Genomic DNA, 21,066 nt, shown 5'->3' on the forward strand with positions numbered 1-21,066 from the left:
TTGCAGCGCTGAAAATCTCTCGAACCGCAATGTAAACGAGATCAAGCACCTGAATCATCCGAGTTTTCCTTTGAGCACAGACATGTCTACGTGTGCATGTGTGTGTGCATCCATATGCATGCAAGTGTGTGTGTGCTGGGTTGATGAGATGGGTTCCTCACACACAGCTGGTGGTCCCCGCACCCCGAGAGCCAGGTTAGTCTGCGGCAGCCTCAGCAGCAGGCAGGAAGAGAGGAAAAAGCAGCAGGAGGAGGAGGAGCGGGAGGAGGAGGAGCGGGAGAAGGAAGCAGAGGAGGAGCTGAGGGAGAGGGGGGGCAGGAGAGGAGAGAAAGGAGCAGGAGGCGGAGGAGGAAGGGGACAACCATGGTAATCATGGAAATCTGACAGACTAGCACGGAGATGACAAAGAAATGCTCCACTGAAAGCCTATGAGGCATGTGATTTAGTTGGAAATTATGTCCAAAATCAGTTTTCTGATAGATTTAACTTGGCTTAAATTAGCTAGACAAATTTTCTGAAACATATTTTAACACATCTTCTCCGGAGGAAAAAAAAAAAACAACACACTGCCTCTTTTGCTTTGGCTCTGCTCTTTCTTTGAACCAAGCATTAAGAGAGTAGACGCTAATATTTCCGGCCATCTAAAACTCTTTACCATTAAGTATTTACTGTACACTGGAGTGTACAAATCCATCTTGCCATCTTACTCACATTCAGATAAGAAGACTGATATAGATTTCAGACATAGAGGTCCAGAAAGTATTAAGGCTAGCAGGAAGAAACTGCTAGCTTAGCTCCTTCAAAAGTCACGCTGTCGTCTTTACGTTTTGTAACGTGTTTAGTTCAAGCCTTCGAAAACAGCAAAGGAGACAGTATGTTTGGAGCAGCAGTGAGTTATGACTTATTTGACCCAAAAGTCAAATAAGTCCTGCATTTAAAGTTTAAGTGATTAGCTTACTAACAAGATACAAGAAATAAAGAAAGGCCTTTTTGGATAGGATCACTAGCTATGGCGGATGGTTAAAAAAAAAAAGCTTTGCCATTTTAACTGTCCCATGATTATTTTTGACACAGATTTTTTTTTTTAAGGTTTGATTTTCTTACAGCCTAAATTGCCAGATATAAAGTTTGTTTAATACCATTTCTGCAAACCAGTCATGTGGTACATTTGTACATTGATTAACTGTGGCAGATACATCAAACATAATGTTTCATTGCATTTCAACAACACTATGGTTAAAATCTGGTTAAGTTTCAGCGCAAAGACCATTTAGTTAAAGAGATCAGGTTTGGGCATAAAACACCTGGTTTTGGTGGCATAATCATGACTGCAGCCATTAATGTCTTGGTTAAAAACAACCTCTTTCGTGGCACTATTCCAGCTGACAATACTGCCATTTTTGTGGGAAAAAAACAAAAAAAACAGAAACGGGCATTGCACCAGACTGTCGTGGTCAAGAGTGAGCTGATCCAGAAGGCAAAACTTTTGATTCATCAGTTTCGACCCTCAATTTTGGTCATGAGCTCTGAGTAGTAACTAAAAAAAGAGATTACAGTCAAAGGTGGCCAAATTAGTTTCCCCTGGAGGGTGTCTGGGCTTAGCTTTAGAGATAGGGGCTAGCTGAAGCGGTTTAGGGTACTGATCAAGATGCCTGATAGGTGTTTTGGGCATGTCCAACCAGTAGGAGGCCCCAGGTAGACCAAGAATACAGAGCGGGGAGTTTATAACACCTTGGGGTCCTCAAGGAGGAGCTGTAAAGTATTGCTGGGGAGAGGGATGTTTGGAGTACTTTGCTCAGCCTGCTGTGCCCACGTGACCCGGCCCCGAATAAGCAGACGACAATGGATGTTTGGACGGAAACATTTCTTGTTAAAAAACGGTGACAAGTTGCTAAAAATTCCAATGTTTCACCTCAAAAGCCACTTGGAATGTACTAAAATCAACTGATTTTGTTGTTTGTTGGTTTCTAACAGTTATCCATCCTCCAGCTCCCAAAGAAAAGGTCTACTCATATACCACATTAGTTTGAAAACAATGATATAATACCTTTGAAACCAACAAATGTAAAGTATCTGTAATTTGTCAAAATGTAAAATACCAACATTTTCTTTTGGCAATTATTTTTTAGATACGCGTTTACCAGTTTAGATTTGAATATATGCTCATCTCATCAATTTATTTTGGAATGTCTCCTTGAAAATGTAATCTGACATTTCCTGAATTGTTATGGCCTGCTAGCAGGACTTGATTGATCATCTCAAAGGCTGGCCTATGAGGGTAATGAGCATGGTCACCACTGGTGAGAAAAATTTAGTTTCAGCAAACTGTCTGGTTATGATATCTCTAAACTTTGATCTCATTTGAAATGGATGGTTTGTTGCTATCCAGTGAATAACTGTATAAATTAATACACAAGTCCTTCAGTATTTGATTATGTTATTGTAAATGGAGCCTAGCTGAGCTTATGATGTCAGAAAGAATGCATTTGCCTTGATTGCAAATTGAGTGTACTGTTTCCTTTCATTCTTGTGAGTTTGGACTCCAAAAAATGCAAGTTCAAACCCGATGTACACTTTATAGACAAATTATGTTATTTAGTGATATCTACACGGATACTTTCGATTTTTAGTGTATCTTGAGTTATGAAGAGCTGCACTGTCTTTCACTTAAGCACTAAGTTAATTTTGCAGAATGTCCCTATCTACTAAAGAAACATGGCAAATACTTCATTACCCATTTACACCCAAAACCATGCCCAAATAGTGCTTAAGACAGCTTTGGAGTTGTTGGAAAGCAGATTTAATTTCTGCATTTGATGGGTGCTTTTTATCATTGTTACCATTCTTTGTACTAAGCTAAGCTAAACAGTTCCCAGAGCTCCCTCTGTAGTGGGTGCAAAGAAATAACATTGTTCTATCTTCTTATCTGCTTGTGGATCTGAAGGCAAACCAGCATATTTGCCAACATTTTGGAGAGATTCTTTAAAGTGAACAATTCGCCAAGAAGCAGTGATGATGGGATGCGCTGGAATAATGAAAAGGTGACACACTTGATACAAGACAAGGAGAGTCTCATAGTCTTTGGTAGATGAATCAAAATGACAAGCCTGCAGAGGGCTATAGTCTGTAAAGTTATCAAATGTTTATTAATACTTTTATTAAAATGTTAAACAAGTGTATATTTTCTTCTGACAATACTCTCTCATCTTGTGGCATTACAATCTGTTTAATAAATGCAGTAATCTCAAAAACACATACTTATGGCATTAACATATCTATTAAACCTTTAAAAAACTATTAACAGTTCCTCTATTGTAGAAGAGGGTGTATGGCTCATCCATTTATATAAATGACTAGCTGCTATTTTTGCTCCTTTGTAATGTTACAGAAGTAATTATAAAATGCAAATTACAGGGTGTGCACTGTCAAGCATGTGAGACACAACAAAGAGATGCTTAGCACCACATTTTTCAACTTGACACTCAGTATCGTGGTGAGAAAACAACCCCATATTGTAAAAGTAGGTGGTATTTAATTATATGAGAAGCCTGGAGCAATGAAACAAAATATATGGTTGATTTTCACAATGAAACAAAGTAGATGGTTCATTTTCACAGATTAGCCTGATACTAATTAGCACTGGTCTGCGGGATGCACACAGTACACATTATAGTGGGTCTTTGTCTTTTTTTAAATCGGTATTTGGACTAAATAAATTAAGCTGGGGCTAGGGTTAGACCCCTATATTGTCTTTCAGGTATTGGCCTTTTATTAATTGGTCATATTTGCCAGTCCAACTCTTAAACTGCCATTATGATTGAGGTTTCTTTTGAACCAGTACTCCACAAAAACAGTATACTAAAAATGAATTGCAAGATTTACTTTCTTTGCAGATTATACTTTTAAGATATACTTTTTCAAATCTTAATGCTATGACTTAGTAATAGACATCGTTGTTCACAATACTTGCTATGGTATGCTGGGTTATTTCCAAAATTCACAACCATTATCACAAATACAACCATTGCCAACACACCAGAGGGCTGGTTAGTACTGAGGGTTCAACTAAGGTTCTTTGTTTTTGTTTGGCCAGCATGGCAACACTAGGTGGGTTTCCATTACTGATTTGCACAAAACTTTAGTAATATTTCTGAAACCCTGATAAAACACAATTGCGAAATGACTGTTTCCATTGAGTGATGTTCTTCGACTTCTCCTCCGACGATTACATTCCAAAAAGCATTGTGATAGATGTTCAAAACATCAGCAGGTTAATTTCTATTGCAGCCACCACATTAACTGTAATTTTCCCAATCAAAGGTGAAGCAGACGTGTTATTTGAGCGATAATGGAAAGGCAAGCCCCTTCCATGCATGAGGGATTTCTGGGAAGTGATAGTCCACGATTTCACAAAGGGATTGTGCAATCAAAACTTTCTGATGATCCACTCAACTTCTAAAGAGTTGTGTGATGCATTAACACCTCTTGTAGCTAGTTCATAGGGACGAGCACAAGCAATATTGAACCCCAAATTGCTCCTGATGCCACTCGGAGTGTGAGTGCGTGTGAATGATTACTGAGTAGCAGGTGGCACCTTGTACGGTAGCCTTGGACTAGTGTGTGAATGTGTGTGTGAATGGGTGTAGTGTAAAAGCACTTTGAGTGGTCAATAAGACTAGAAAAGCACAATACAAGTACAGTTGATTTACCTCTGCACTTCTGCAAAATATGGCTTTTTCAAACTGAAATACCACCTAATTTACAATGAACAGGAGTTTTTTGAAAGGAAGCGACTTTTATATTCATAATTTAAATTTGTGCAATATGAGAGTTAACGGAAACCCGCCTAGTAACATCTTAGTTGTTGTTATACTGTAGTTGCTAAAAGTGATTAGTATTGCTTTTGATAATGAACACTTGATTGGGTACCATTTGTAATCAGCCAATAGTCCTGGAAATGGAAAAATGTTCATATTGGTCAATTCTGCTATGGATGGATGAAGTCTTATGCAAAAATTCAGAGCCAATGCAGGAAGCCATTTATGGAGCAAAATACAATGTAGCCATGTGGACGTCAATCCAACAGGCAGTAAACGTTTGTTATTTTAAAACTGCAATTATGACCTCTCCCTGACCTCAACAAGTACTTTCTATTGCTTAGACTATCTGATAACCATGATTTCTTTGCCAAAACCAACACATTTCTCTATTAATCACATCAATAGCATATGCAGATAATCTAAAAATAAATTATTTTAGAACTGTTGGTAATAAACCTTTAAAAGAAACCCTATACATATGTCTTCAAAGGAGACTATCTAAAATCCAGATTTCAGGGGAATGAGGGTTCACTATTGACAATGGAAGCTGTATTGCATCATAGTATGCCAACCTGTTCTCACTCTGGATTGTCAAATACTGAAATTTTGTCATGCACCTTGTACGTATGGCTGACCTTTGAGTAAACTTTGAGTCACTTTAAGGTAAGTCCTCATCATATTTATTTTCCCTAAGCTGAACTAGAGATGCCCAACCATGTTTCTTTTCCAATTAACCAAAAGAAACTTGTATTCCTAATCTCCAAAACTGTGTGCTTAATATGTAACTGTCCAACTGCTAATTTGTATGATATGTTATGTTGAAAAAAAACCCAAAACATTTGGTTTAACAAAGCACAAAAACTACAGTCTCCTGGGTGAATTTCATGTTTTGTTTGACCATCCACCTCCTCCTCCTCTGGCCCTAAGCAGACTTTCTCACTCATTATACTATGTCAGTAGCGTTCAGCATTAAGTATTGCTGCGGATAGGTTTCTATTGGTGTTAGTTGAAAACTTGGTGCATCTTAAAAAAATGCTAAAGTGTGCTTTTGGAGTCGATACCAAACACCAAAGGTTATGACAAAGTTAGTATTTGACGACCTGGGAATGAGAATGAGCTAAGTATGCCCTGTGGGCTAGGTAGGCCCTGTGAGCAAAAAACTGCATGTTTTGATTTGGACTACATCAAAATTAATGTGATTGTGGATAACACAGACCACAAGTCAGAAATCACAAATTATGCTTCTTTTATATGTTGAGTAACATCCACCTTAAATAATTTAATTCGTATAGGTTTAAGTGGAGGGCTTCGGTCTTCCACAATGATCTCAGTATGTTTCAGAAGTGTTTGCAGTCAAAAGAAGTTACTAATTATGAGCACAGACTAAATATAGGCAGCTTGGAAACAGTCTTAAAAAATAATATTAGTGGAAACCTATTTTTTTCTAGCAAAGTGACCCTTTTTTTTACATATGAAGGAAATCACTGTGTGCAATCCTAAGCAAACAAGTAACAGTGTGTCAATTACTTCCATGTGCTCCAATCAAGAGCATGTCCACATACTGTAGCAGAGTGCATAATGTGACAGTAGCGGCATTTGTTCATGAAAGACGAGTGTAGGCAGTTTGTTATCAATACAAGGTTTAAAATAGGGTGGTGTGTTGTCATTTGAATAGAGAAACCTTGAGTTTGTGAAAAAAGAAATGTCCGACTCTCTGCTCTGCCTGCAAGGTGCTAGTTGGCTCCATTCATCACGTTTGTCTTTATTTAGCTTGTTCTGAATAGATGGATAACCTTGTTTAGGAATGAATGTTGAGATGGAGCAGTGCTGTTGTGGAGCTCAAACCAACTGTGTATAGCATATTCTTTACGCTTCATTATAACCCGGAATACTAACCTGTTACATTATTAGATATACAAACCTCCATTAAGGCTAAGACACAGGTTATGTATTATTTGAGTTTAAAGTGTGATAGCCTGAACTTTCTGAAAAAAAAGGACACTGAATACACATGAATAAGGCGATTACTTTTTGGAGCACTCCAACAGGCACTACTTATGAGAATATTATTACATTATCCCAATAAGCATTTTGATTTGGAACACTGGCGCTAACATGGCAGCCTGCACCAACCTGAGAAAACAGCAATGGTAGTACACAGAAGGAAGTTAATGTCAGTAATCATCAATATTTTCTTTCTGTCGTGTTATGTGAACCACGGGTATTGAAACATCTATCTTAAGCTCATTTACACTACCAATTAAAGATGGAAATATTGTGGCACGATGCTGTGATGTTCTGTATTATGTGATTTTACAATGGAGGGACAGAGTTGTCTCGCCTTCAATCTGGCAACAGAGGTAGTAACATCCCTGACTTGAGGCCTATGTAAAAGGGATTGACGTCAGGATGGGATTATGGGCATAACGAGTGTGACATTTTGATGGTGTGTTATGCATGCAACTTTCCACAGCTATAAGCAGCTACAAGCAGCTAGAAGCAGCTAGACGCTAACTCAAAGAAAAGGAATATTGGCTGTAAATGTCTGCAGATTGGGAAAATACAAAGATTCAGGAGCTCCTTACCCTCCAAAGAAGAGGACAAGTTCAGCAACTATATAACAGGGACAGTAAATGATTGTCATGATATTGCGTTGTTTTTGTTGAGAAAGAGTTGTTGTGTCAAACGTCACATCCCTCATGCCTCCTTTGTTTCTACAGTGCCCACATGCTATCTAGAATCACATAGTAGAGCAGTATGATGCTGCCATTGTCTGGTTCTATTTAAAAATGCAAATGCGTAGTAAGGAACAGACTTTGTGAGATTTGATTTGTGAGAAATGAGATCTAAATGTTATGCTCATGTAATGTACCCAATGCACAAAGGCCACAGGCGGTACATAGTGTATCCCTGGAGCACCTTAATAATAATGTTCTCCTAGGTTACCAGTGGTATATATATATATATATATATATATATATATATATATATATATATATACTACCCCTGGCAATAAGACAAAGTTACACCCAGTATACAATTGGCAGTCTTGCCTGTGGTATATTATGTGGATCTTGCATATGCATAATGGACTTCAGGCAACAAGGTATCTAGGGGTACATAATGTAACCCTGAAACTACCTCCAATGTATCCCTGGTAACCTTACAGCCCTGGTACTTATGCAAAATCCTACACATACCATGTGTAATGTACCCCAGGCAATAAGGCAACTTGTGGTACGTGGTGTAGATTATATGGTGTTCCAGGGGTAGCACCATATAATGTACACCTGGGGTAACAGCAGCAACTTACTGCCTTATTGTCAGATGTTAAGATCCTGCATACACACATAGTACCCCATCCAATAAGGTTATCAGCATGACACAAAATAATGAACCATGGGAACCTTATTGTACAGGGGACATTACCTCCAGTAGTAAAGCAGAGCACCAACTAATTCACCCCTGGCAGCCTTGTTTACATGGAGCACATTATGCAGGATCCTGCAAACATGTGATGTGTGTACCTCTGACAACAAGGCTGTAAGGGTTACATTATTTATGCCTGGAGCACCGTCCACTGTTCCCTGGTTCCCTTATTAGCCAGATACATTACGTTTGCCAATTAGTCTTTCAGCACTGTAAAATCTGACAAGTTGATTTTACTTTGAAATAAAATCTGAGAAAGCCATTGCCTTGAAAAAGTAAATATAACTATTAATCTTAATTTATGTGTACTCTATATCTAATTGTTAATTTAAACTTAATTCAGTCATATTTACTTTATTTTGTGAAGGATTTTCAACTTAAAAAATAAGAACTTTGATTATATCAGTCTTTTTTTCGTTTTAGAAACTTCAGTAAACCACGTATACTGTGCTATATGGCTGTATATTTTGTATTTTCTTCTTGTACATGTTAAGAAAACAGAACTGGCAGATCTCCTCACTTTATCACTGGAAAAATACTCTGTGTGATGATCAAGTTAATTTTGACTGATTTAATTTACTAAAGAAGCGAACACAAAAAAGGTAATTTCACTTGTCGATTCTTAAATTGCCTCACAGAATGTAGCAGAATCAAGAACAAATTGTAATTTCATTTTATTTCATTTAATTTTTTCGGTTTCCAAGATTATTTTAAATAACATCAGCTTTTTAGATTTTACAGTGTAGCAGCATTAATGCCAAGGGTCTATTACATGAGTGCAACATTCTACTTAAAAGTAGATGAAAAACTAAAACATTACTGAGGGCTTCTGTGGGCTAACTCTATACTATATTATACTCTATATTAAAATATTTTGGGTGTATTTTATGTTTTATTCAGAAATCTCTTTTGTAATGCCTTAAATTGTACTGATACAGTCTACCATTCTCTTCTGATTTCATTCTGAATCTAGTTGTGCTGTCGATTATGCAGCATCTTTATATTATTTATGCAATGCATTTTTTCCTTGTGACTATACAATGGCCTACTCCCAATCTGAACGTGGAGATCTCACAAACAGAGACATCATGTGCGTGCCCTTTGTTGTTACTTCTCTTAGGATCTGATTTCAACGCTCACTCCAAGAAAACAATTCCAATTTGTTAGCAGGGGGATTTCCAGTGACAACTGAAGTTTAAATTTTTAGTTTTTAAATTTAAATCCTCCCCCCAACAATAACACCAACCCTTACCAACATATGTACTTGTTTAATCTTAAACATGCACCATTTTCTGATTTCAGTATAGCACATTATTTTAAATTTTATCCCAGCTTGCCACACAGAACAAGTTTTTTTCAAGAGATTTGTGTAATAAGGGTAACCCAAAAATAAATAAATCCCAGCACTATGATTTAACCATAGTCTCAAACTATAACTATAAATGTTTTAGTTCCCTAACCTTGAAAAGTTTTTTTTTTTAATTAATAAATGTAGTAGGTCAAATATGTGCTATTGTACATAACTGAAATTTTGGAGGAGGAATACATTGATTAATCATAAATTATGTCTGTAACATCTAAATCCATGTTTAAGATGACATTTAATAGTACATATTTTTGTTTTTCATTCTTGATACTTCCTATTCACTACTTTGATAAGATATACGTTTTCTGTTTAAGCTGATATTTGTAGCCATAGCTGAAGCTGCATGATAATCATGGCTTTTACAGTATGATGTATTAATTCTTCACTTCTGTGCTTTACACATATTTATTCACAGGCACAGCCTTGTGGTGTGTGTGTGTGTGTGTGCATGTGTGTGTGTGTGTGTGTGTGTACAATATATATGCGTGCATTCATGCATGTGTATTCGAGTGATCTGAATGTATGTACTTCACACAATGACACAGCGCGGGGGGGGGGGCTGACTCAGTACAGGGTCACTGGGCAGAGTTAAAACATTGTACAATCAATGCAATCAAATGTTGGAGGAAGCTGTGAGCGAACTCTTACAGCATAAGTACTGTATAGCTCCAGAAAACAGAATTAATGTTTCTTCCTCCGTTGAGAGCCCAATATTTTTTAGGCAAACCAAACCAGGCTGAGGACTTGGTTCAAGAATATCTGTTGTCTCCAGTGACTTAAAGTATTGGATTGTTGTTCATTTGGAAACTGCCCTGAAATAATAGAACATATTTTCAACGAGATATGTCAACCTACACAATTCTGACAGTTTGATTTTACAAGAAAATATTCAAACAGCTTTCTCAAAATTAATTTTCAATATCGGTAGAGCGTGCTATTCTGGACAATGATCGTTTGTTGTTGAGTATCATTCCCACGTCGACACTTTGGTCAGACTGAACCACCAACCCATGATGTTTTTTTCATAATTTAACCACATATTTCTGTTGGCTAAACCTAAACACCCATGCCTCTGTAGCCTAATCCGAAGCATGTGCTTTTGTTGACTCCCAGCATTGGTTGCCATGTGCTTTTGTTGCCCAATCATAACTATGTGCTTTTGTTGACATCCGTGCTTGGTTACAGCATCCCGGAATGTCAAGCAAATGCAGGAGGAAATGCAAAATCTTATATGTAGATGCCAAAGTGACGATTTGTGACAACTTGTTGGTTTATACTGAACGCCAAAATTTCAGGTACATATATTCATGGTTAGATTTCAATATTTCCTTTATGTTTAATGTATTTAGAGCTGCCCTAAGTATTTCTCTGATGGTGCAGGCCATTATGTCAGCAGCTACTCAGTGTTTCCTGGAGTCAAACAACACAGTATCGTCTTGTGTCACTGCACTGATTTAGAAAGGCTATATAATGAACTAAATGCCACAGATATGAACAGTGAGAATCACTACAGTATAAGCAGAATGGAGATGGGCAGCAGGAGTGGGGAGGTGTGTGTTAGTGGATGTGGCTGTTGGGGACATGGACCATGCAGCAGAGCAAACCTTCCCCAATACATGTGCCTGTGATCCGACTGTATATTACTGCCAGCACTCCAACCGCTTTATTTATCTGCCCATAGTGTTCCCATTCCCTCTGGAGTGTCAGAAACAAAAAAAATAAATAAAAACAGTTCAATATTTTTGGGAAGTTTTAGATCACGTTAGATTACAACAGAAAATAAAAAGTTTGTGGAGTTTTTCTTGAGGTCATTTGAGATGGTGGTTAAAGTCTAGCTTGGATCCATGGTGACAGCAGAATTCCTCACGTTTCTTATCTCGTTGTCGCCATTGGGCCTAAGTGAATAAATGCAAAGAAACCAACCCTTATCTTACTGCATATGATATAGCACTGTCATAATAGTGTGAGTTTCCGCAAATTGGTAAACAAATGCTTTAAATGATATATCAGAACATTATATTTAGCATATATTTTGTTTCATTTTGTTAGCATTTAAAGATTTATTTATTTGCCATGCCTTTCATAGCATATGTGATTATAGTAAGAAATTCTGCTATCCTCGTTAAAAACAAAGCAGAGATGGAGGTTAGGAGACATGTCTTACCTTTTCAAGTTGTGCATTCTGTTTGGACTTGTAAAGGAACTCCCCCACGGCCACGAACACGGACAGGACGAGTCCAGCGGCGAGGACGATGAAGATCCCTCCGATGTTCTGCACCCCGAGGGCGCTGGCCTCCTTACTCTCCTCCTCCGGACAGCCGTTTCCTCTCCACCACTTTTCCTTCATCATGTGCAGCTTCCCTTCCTCCTGGAGCTGCAGGATGGCAATAGTGATCTTATCTCGGTATGGAGAGCCTGAAGGACCAAAAGACATGAGGTCAGCGTGAGCAGCCAACATGACCGACTCGGCGCCTTTATCTTAGCGAAGCGTGGAGGACGCAGATTGACACCTATTTACTCACATTGCCAAACTGCCCACTCAAGCAAACAGGTAATGAGGGCAAAAAGTCAGTGTGGTACACAGAAGTAGTGATAATATGTTGCTTTTATTTACCTAAAGACATCATAGTGGTGTGTGTTTTAGCTGATTTCTTGCAGTCAGTAACTGTTTTACAAAGAGTTGGGTGGCAGTGTAAGACAATATTAGTGAATTTCTGAGTAGTTCTTCTGTGACGTTGCACACCAACAGCCAAATTCACATTTTTTATTTTAGATGGGGAGCCAAGGCAATAACCATTGTCAATGCAGTATATCTCTACATGCGGGGTGGGTCCTCTTCTACACAGCTTGCTATGTTGCACCACTATGTTTCTACAGTAAGCCAGAAAGGACAAATCAAACTCTGGATCAAGAGATGGATTTCAGGTTTTCAAGTTTTTATCTGAAGGCCAACATAGAATCTGGATTGGAAGGGAAGAGTGAGCAGAGTGTGATTTAGTTGGTTGCATTCTGCAACCTCACCACTAAATCCACTCACTAGATCCTATACACTGCTTTTTTTGCTATATTTTGCTATATTTGTATCGCTTTTCAACACTGTGTTCCCTTCTGCTGAAACACAACTTTTCTACAACAGAGAAGCACTTATCAACATGGGGAAAAGTTGTGTGGAGTTTGGACTGAAAGCAGCAGACCGCAAGAGGATCCCCACCGGTGGCGTGTGACGAGCGCCGAGTCAGAAAAGAGGGGAGAAATGAAACCAAAAGCATGAAACGAAGAGAGGGCAGAGAGCCGGCATCAGGGCGAGGCTGACCCACCTTAGACCAAGAGCTATTCCTCTACCACTCAGCAACCGGAAAACAGATACTGCTCTGTGCACATCTTCATAGACACATGGTCAACTCCTAACTTCCCGGATCAAGCTGTTCCGCTGGATGGGCGGACTTTGTTGGGAGCCATAACAACACAAGACTCTGAAGCAAGTTCAAAAAATGCACTGTAGGAATTTAATGATGCCACCAGCAGCAACATGCTTTTAGCAACTTTTAATATTAGCTGCTGATTTCAATCAGCTCACCCTTCAGCTCCAAAGATGTAGCAGGATCAACGACAAATGAAATTTCATTTTTTAAACTTTGTTTAAGAAATGATGGATAAATCTACCTTCTACCTTCTATTTATAATTTACAGGAAAATGGAATCAAATTTGAAAAGGATTTCAAAATTGAGCTGCTTACCCCTATTTTCCACTATCTGTGTGCAGTCCGGCTCCGCTCCGTCACGGCAGACTAAGCAAATAGATTACACTCTAGTCTGTGCGTTAATTTCCACTGGCTCTGCTGTGTTGCAGATCAACTCCGTCTCAGCTCCGGCAGTCCGGAAGCTTGCGGATCAGATACGCAAGCCTCCTGTTTTTGCCGGACGCCGGATCACTCCGCATAAATTTAACCAAATTTAACAAAGAGCAGACAGGAAATCAGAAAGTGATACAACATTAAAACATCTGGTTTATTTTCAGAGTAAAACACTTTGTGTTCACGTCTGATCATATTTCAGTTAACTACATCAACAAAACGTCAAAATAAGTGGATCCAGGCCTGGATTCAACAGGTCAGAGGTTTTTGGAGGTCATTACCAGCAACATGGGCGAAGAGAAGGTAATTATGGAGGAGGAAAACCACAAAATTACTTACAACACCACACATCCTTTATAAGGACAACCACAGAAAGGAAATGGCGTGGAGCATCTTATTGGTAGTTATGGGAGTGAATCGACATCACTATAATTAATCCACGGAGTGAATGGAGTTATTACTTTTTCTTCTGTACTGATATAATGCGCGTGATTCTGTAATGGCTGCGAGAACTCCTCGGTCTCACCCCTCCAGCTGATCCGATAGTGCTGCGCCATGCCGGACTCAAAACGCAACTGGTGGGGATTGACAGATGACAAAGCACAGAGCAAAACCGCAGCTGAGCCGTAACGCAACGCACATGCAAGTGGTGGAAATCGGCATTACTCATCAGGGCGAGCTGGGGGGATGACATTTCTATAGCAACACTGTCAGGTTGGGATGGTTTTACTAGAAGTAACTAGTTTTTAAACTTTGTTTTAAAAATGACTACAAAATCTACCTTCTTTTGTGTTTGTGTAATATTCTGAATACAAGAATAAAAAAAAAAAAAAAACAGAATTTTTGCAATGTGGTATAGTTACTTAAACTTACTTAAAAATCTAAAAACTTCTTCCACCACTGCGTAAAACTTCTCATTCCACCCAAAGCTACTCTCAATTCCAAATGAGGCTGACCAAAATGTCGCCTGGAGCTTGTCATTTTCAGTTATGAAACAGGTAGATGTGCGGCTTTGATGAGCAACATGATGTGATAGAAACTTTTTGGGTTCGAAACCAAAGTTTTACTTGAGACAGGCAAGAATTTCTCACTTTCAAAAATTAATCAACGACCATAAAACCAACCCAAAATTCCTCTTCTCCACAATCGACCTTTTAACAAACGCAAATTTTAATAGACCCTCCAAGATACCAAGTGACGCCCTTTGTGAGGATTTTGCAGACCACTTCAGAAGTAAAATCAATGACATCAGATCGAGTCTTTTACCGCATCAGATTTTAAGTGTTTACTCACCCGAATCATTGATTTTACCGGAGGAAACACTGGAGAGTTTTGCCCTGGTAGATGCGAGGACACTTGGTCGAGTTTTCTCCCAAGTAAAGCCCACAACCTGCCTCTTAGACCCAATTCCCACTCCATTTTTTAAAACGTTTCATGCATTCTTTGAGGAACAATTGTTATACATGGTGAATTGCTCTCTTCAGACGGGTGTCTTCCCCACCTCCTTTAAAACGGCGGTGGTGAAACCCCTTCTGAAGAAGAGCAATTTAGATCCCAACATTTTTAATAATTATCGGCCTGTATCGAACTTACCATTCTTAAGTAAAATCTTGGAAAAACTTGTGTTTAACCAAGTAAATGACTTTTTAACCACAAATAACATTTTAGAGAGGTGTCAGTCTGGTTTTAGGATGAATCACAGTACCGAGACGGCCCTTGTAAAGATTTTAAATGACATCAGGCTCAACTTAGATAACCATAAACTCACTGTCTTGGTACTACTGGATCTAACCGCCGCCTTCGATACAGTAGACCATCACATTTTATTAAATAGACTGAGGAACCTGGTCGGCCTCTCTGGTACTGTTCTGAACTGGTTTGACTCTTACCTCACAGATCGACACTTCTTTGTAAGTATGGATACATGTTCCTCAGGAATCCATGAGATAAAGTGTGGGGTTCCCCAAGGGTCAATTTTAGGCCCAACTCTTTTTAATCTGTACATGCTTCCCTTGGGGACGTCATCAGGAGTCACGGCATCAGCTTTCATAGTTATGCTGACGATACTCAACTGTACATCGCTGTGTCTCCTGATGACACAGGGCCTATTGATGCCCTTTTTAACTGCATTTCAGACATAAATTCATGGATGGCAGCAAATTTCCTACAGCTCAACCAGGACAAAACAGAGGTTTTAGTCATCGGTCCTGAAGGCCAGAAAGAGAGACTTTTACCAAAGTTACAGGCTTTTAGAACATCACAATCTGTAATAAATCTGGGTGTGATTTTTGACTCTGAGCTTACTTTTATCCCACACATCAAAAACACAACAAAAATTGGTTTTTATCATCTAAAGAACATAGCCAGAGTCCGCCTGCTTTCTCTCTCAGGCCAGCACGGAGGTACTGATGCATGCTTTTATCTCTTGTCGTCTAGATTATTGTAATGCCCTGCTCTCTGGTCTTCCCAAAAGAGCATTTCCAATTTACAACTATTGCAGAACTTCGGCCGCACGAGTGCTGGCGAGGACCAGAGGGCGGGAGCATATTACACGGTTTTAAAATCGCTTCATTGGCTCCCGGTGCGTTTCAGGATTGATTTTAAGGTTCTTTTACTTGTTTTTAAGTGTCTCAAAGGTCTTGGGCCTTCTTACCTAACTGAGCTGCTTTTACCTTATCAACCCTCGCGGACCCTGAGGTCCTCCGGCACTGGCCTTTTAACCATACCACAAGTTAGCTCTAAAAGAAATGGGGAGGCGGCTTTCAGTTACTATGGCCCCCGTCTGTGGAACAGCCTCCCGGAGAGCCTCAGGATCACAGACAGTGTTGAGGTTTTTAAAAAGAGGCTCAAGACCCATCTTTTCAATCAGGCTTTTAACTAACTAACTAACTATTTATTTATTTATTCTACCTTTTTATTTTATCTTATCCCACTGTTTTAGTCTCCCATTTATTTATTTATCTAATTATTAGCGGTTATAACCTTTAAACTATTTTACTGTGCACTTGTATTCTTTGTCTTATTTTACTGTTTCAGTCCCTTACGTTCTTAGCTTTTATGTTCTTTACCTTATTTTATTGTGTTAGTTTTAGCTCCAGTGTTTCCTCATCGGGGCCTACCGGACTGGGAGTGGTCTCTGGTCCACCATTGGGGGTGCTGTACCGTGGACTGTTTCGGCCCGGGTGGCTAGAGGGCTCGGCATCTTGGTGCGGGCACTCCTGTCCGCCCGGGTTGGGATGGTCTCTGTGGCGGCGCCCCGGCGGTGCTGGACCGTGACCTCTCTCAGTGAGGTTGGCCCCCAAAGGTAGCTTCTCCCTCGCCTCAGGTCTCAGTGCCTAGCCATGTCTCTTTAGTAACAATTGGTGTGTGTTGGTGTATGTGTGCGTGTGTGTGGGTGGTAAGGGTGGATGTTCGGGTGCCTTTGCGAATATGTGTGGGAATATCTACATGATTGTGTGTGTGTTGTTGCGTACGTTTATGTGGGGGTGGGAGGGTCAGGCTGTCTGTATTTTTCTTAATTTTCATTGATGTTTTTCATTTCTGTTATTGTTTTTAATCTCTGTGAGGCACTTTGTGTTACTCTTTGTATGAAAAGTGCCATACAAATAAAGATTTGATTTGATTTGATTTGATTTGACCATTTTTTTTGCGATGCAAAAACTCCAGCCACAATACAAGCCCGTTCTCATTCTGAACTCTTCTGCAGCTCGGTCTGTGATTTTTGCATCAGTGTCCGAAGCCAAAAGCCACCACCTTCTGCAGCGGTTTGATATACCACCAGGTGGCGTCAGTTTATAACATGACTTGACAGCACCTGTTGATATGATTTGACACGCTACTGGTAATGATTTAATATAAGGAGTTGGAAAGTTGCTAAAGGATGGAGAGGGGAATGGATGGGTCTAACAAACCCAGGACCCAGGAGTCCTTTGTTCATTTTCTGTTAAAATTTAAGCCAAACCAGGATTTTTTTGGTTTTTTTTCATTTTTGTTGCACAAAGAAATAAATGTAAATATGAGGTGTTTTACCAACACAGTACATTAACTTTGAAAAAGACTGTATCTACCAAACAGAAACTTTACATGTTCTGTGAAAATAGAGGTGTTTTTTGAAAAAGACACAACCCATTTTACGTGCAAAAATTGACAAACATATGCATACTTGAATGGCACTGACCAAGAGGCAATATTTGACAAGTTGTAATAAGAATATGTCAATAATGCAAAAATCTGCAACATAAGATATGTGGGACAGAGCGTAAAGTAGGGTCCCTTCCCTTCTTCCTACCATTCTACTTCTCACCCCCTTGCTTTGACCACACACGCACTAACCTGGCCTTCAATTTGATATCAGCTGCTGCAGCAGCTGCACACCTGTAAAGTTTCATGACTGAATGGTTGTGACACTAACATACTGACAAAAACTTGTCCACAGACAGAAAGACAGACATTAACCTGGCAAAGTACTCAAGACAGCTTCTCTGGTAGTTCCTGCTACAGAAGGTGTCATAGTGTCAGCATGACCACACACACACACACAAACAAAGACTCATAAAGTGAAAACAATACTAGCTGTTGCGACATCGTTGCTAGTAAAAATACATTTCTGTCCCAAATCCAAAATGACAAAACTGTCTGCAGGATCCCGAACTGTCAGTGCATCCGTTTGGGTAGAGCTTTGTGATTAAAGGGGGTGAATGCGGTGTATGTGTTTGGCAATGATTGTCAAAATAAACAAATAATACATTCTTTCTGATATCACCTTGTACTCAACTATGCCACATGTGAACCAACTGAGCTTGGCCACAAAACTACCGGGCACAATGCGCAAGGTGCACATGACTGCAATCTGGTCACGCCGTTTGGTTCACGAGCCTGCCATGTCCTCTCATGCACAGAGCAGCAACTAACCATGGACTTGTTAAAAATAAACAGAGAAAGCTCTGACAGCTGCTGATTCAGACAGACAGGATGGACATCTGAAACATAATGCATCATTAATAACATGTTGAATAAAACACCACAGTAAATGGTAATCTGACTGTTCTTGTTCGTATCTTTATGATTCTTTTTCTGTTCAGTTTTGATCTGCTTTTCAGCTGCAGCTGAGCTTGTTGCAGATTTATGTGATGGGTTATAAATTGTTTTTCTCTGAGAAAATGGACACCTGTGGTGCGAGAGTGTGTGAAAAGTCTCAATTGCATGAATCTTGTGGTCGAGTGTGAGGGTTGGCAGCTCTGCCTGTACTCATTTCATTTTAATCGTGAACTACGAGGATTTCAAACACAGGTACTGGGTATATCTGAAGCAGAATAACACAAAGCCAATTTTATGAATATACTTAAGAGCTGTGTTTCTCCTACTAAGCCTTCACTTTTTCCTGTGTGCATCACACAGGGACAGAGTGCAGCAAGATGCTAATGACTACATAGGTGATGGATCACAGCACTGTAGTTACCTTTGGGTCAAGAGGATTTACAGTTTGTTGAGTATACTGTGATAAGAGGATGGAAATACTTAGTTTGTGTATTAGTACTGACCCCGTATGGACTGACTCTTCTCTGTATGAGGTGTTCTGAGTTAGCAGATGCTCATTGTAGACTTCAGCTGTACAGTCAGTGTACATTGGTTCAGCATGTTGAGTATTTTTGTGTCAACCCATACAAAATGCCTCAGAATACATCATGTTAAGATGCCTTCTCTCTAGGCGGTTTCCATTACAGATTTGAACAAAACTTAAGCGATATTTTCAAACACAATTGCAAGATGACCGCGTTTCTTTTGAGTGATGTTCTGCTACTTCTCCTCTCATGATAACATTCCAAGAAGCATGGTGATGGATGTTCAAAACAATAGCAGCTTCATTTCTATTGCAGCCACCGCACTAGCTGTTATTATTTCCAATCCAAGGCCATGTAGGCGTGTTATGGAGCCATAATGGAAAGGCAAGCCCCTTATACATGGGAGTGGCCCCGTAGGAGGGATTTCTGGGAGGTGATAGTCCATGAGATCACAGGGAAATTGTAGATTAAATATTTATGAATGATCAGCTCAACTTTTATTCAATGCAATAACACCTCTTGTAGCACCTGCTGCATCATGCCTTACAGAGCCACCAACAAGTGCATAGCCATAGCATCATATGACCTATAACAGCAAAAAAAAGTGTTTCCATTGCATTTTTGTGAAATATGGCTTTTTCGAATCACCTGAAATACCACCTCAAATTGACATGTTTCTATCAGGTGCATTTTATATTCCCAATTTCAATTTGCGCAATTTTGTGCAGCATTGCGTAAACCTTCATTTATACAGCAGGTCTGCTTTGCCTTGCATTTGTGTATTTCAATCAAAACCTCATTATATTTCAGTGAGCATTCAGTATATTCCAATCCACATTCCAGCATATTTCACTGGGCACATTTAACATTGTTAAATATTAATGCTAATGTATAGCATTACAATTTCATTGTCCCCACGGGCCCAACAACACTAAACTAATAAACCTAAAATACATCTACGGGGCTTATATTTCCACTCATTCTATCTCTATAGCTGTCTAATTAAAACTAGCTGCCATGCCGTCTGAGCTAATGTTTTCACTGTGAGCCGTTACCTTGGCTTTAATAAATTGACGTCCCCAAAGTGGGCCTTGAAATATTCCCCCCTGTCCATCTCAGATGTCTGCAGAGCGCGCCACACATCCCCCTCTCTCTCTTTTGTTTTCCCTGCACCTCCTGCACCTCCTCACTCCACTCAGGTAAAGCATTCCAGCACCTCTCCCTGCGCTGCTGATCAAAACCAGTCACATGTCGAGATCCCTGATTAAACCTGAAGGGTGAAGCCTTGTTAAAAACACACACACAAAGAAAAAACACACTCCTGCTCCTAAAACCTCCCTGCGGTACAGCCTATAAACTGCAATCAGGATGTTAATGCAGCTTGAATTATTTAAAAAACTAATAACACCTATTATTGCAAACACTTAGAATGAACTCTCCCCGGAGCACAGGGGGGAAAAACATGTTTAGATTAGAAAACATTATCAATTGGCGAGCTCCATTGGAGTAGCGAGCTCTGTGATTAGTACTTAGTATGCAGAGCCAGTTTCGCAACAGTATTATGTAGTGGACCCCAAAGACCTGAAACAGTGACAATGATCAGCCGCGCTCCCTGACTGAAGTGGAGCTTTGAGCTGCAGCCCTTGGCCTCGTGGCAGCATGGCTGCAGTCACAGGGCTGTGTTCACACTCTTAAACATCTCTTCTGTCCTTCATCTCTGCCCAAGGGTTTCTGCTATCTGACTATTTATTTCAGAGTGAGCTGGCCAGAATGCTTCAAAAGCATCCATTGCCATGGTGATGGCGAATGTGAATAGCACTCTGGCCTGGGTTATTCATTGCCATCTACAGTAGATACCTTCCCGTCAGCTGCAGAGTGGAAAAACAAGCCAATGTGTGTCACATAAATCATTCGCTATGACAAAGAAACAGGCAGCCTTGAAACTGGGCCAGCTTTGCCCGATCAAAACAAATGGAAAGAGCTCAGCTGTGATTTCATGGACCAGAGGAACATGAGCACCATGTCGTACAGTCAAG

General features: G+C 39.7%; 1 protein-coding gene across 2 annotated transcripts in view; it reads right to left on the bottom strand.

The window, feature by feature from the left end:
• grik2 (glutamate receptor, ionotropic, kainate 2) overlaps nt 1-21,066 on the bottom strand; it is a 347,578-nt gene that overhangs the window by 14,221 nt on the left and 312,291 nt on the right. The window contains exons 16-17 of one of the 2 annotated variants that reach the window (XM_088084955.1): nt 11,780-12,030; nt 11,483-11,510 (exon numbers count right to left, since the gene is read on the bottom strand). In XM_088084955.1, the coding sequence (XP_087941081.1) occupies nt 11,483-11,510; nt 11,780-12,030 (279 nt within the window). The remainder of the gene's footprint in view (nt 1-11,482; nt 11,511-11,779; nt 12,031-21,066) is intronic. The other variant, XM_042489444.2, reaches the window with a different exon arrangement.

This window comes from Plectropomus leopardus, chromosome 11 (genome assembly GCF_026936395.1).
Source record: "Plectropomus leopardus strain MGB_pleo_1.0 chromosome 11, ASM2693639v1, whole genome shotgun sequence".
Taxonomy (NCBI): Eukaryota; Metazoa; Chordata; class Actinopteri; order Perciformes; family Serranidae; genus Plectropomus; species Plectropomus leopardus.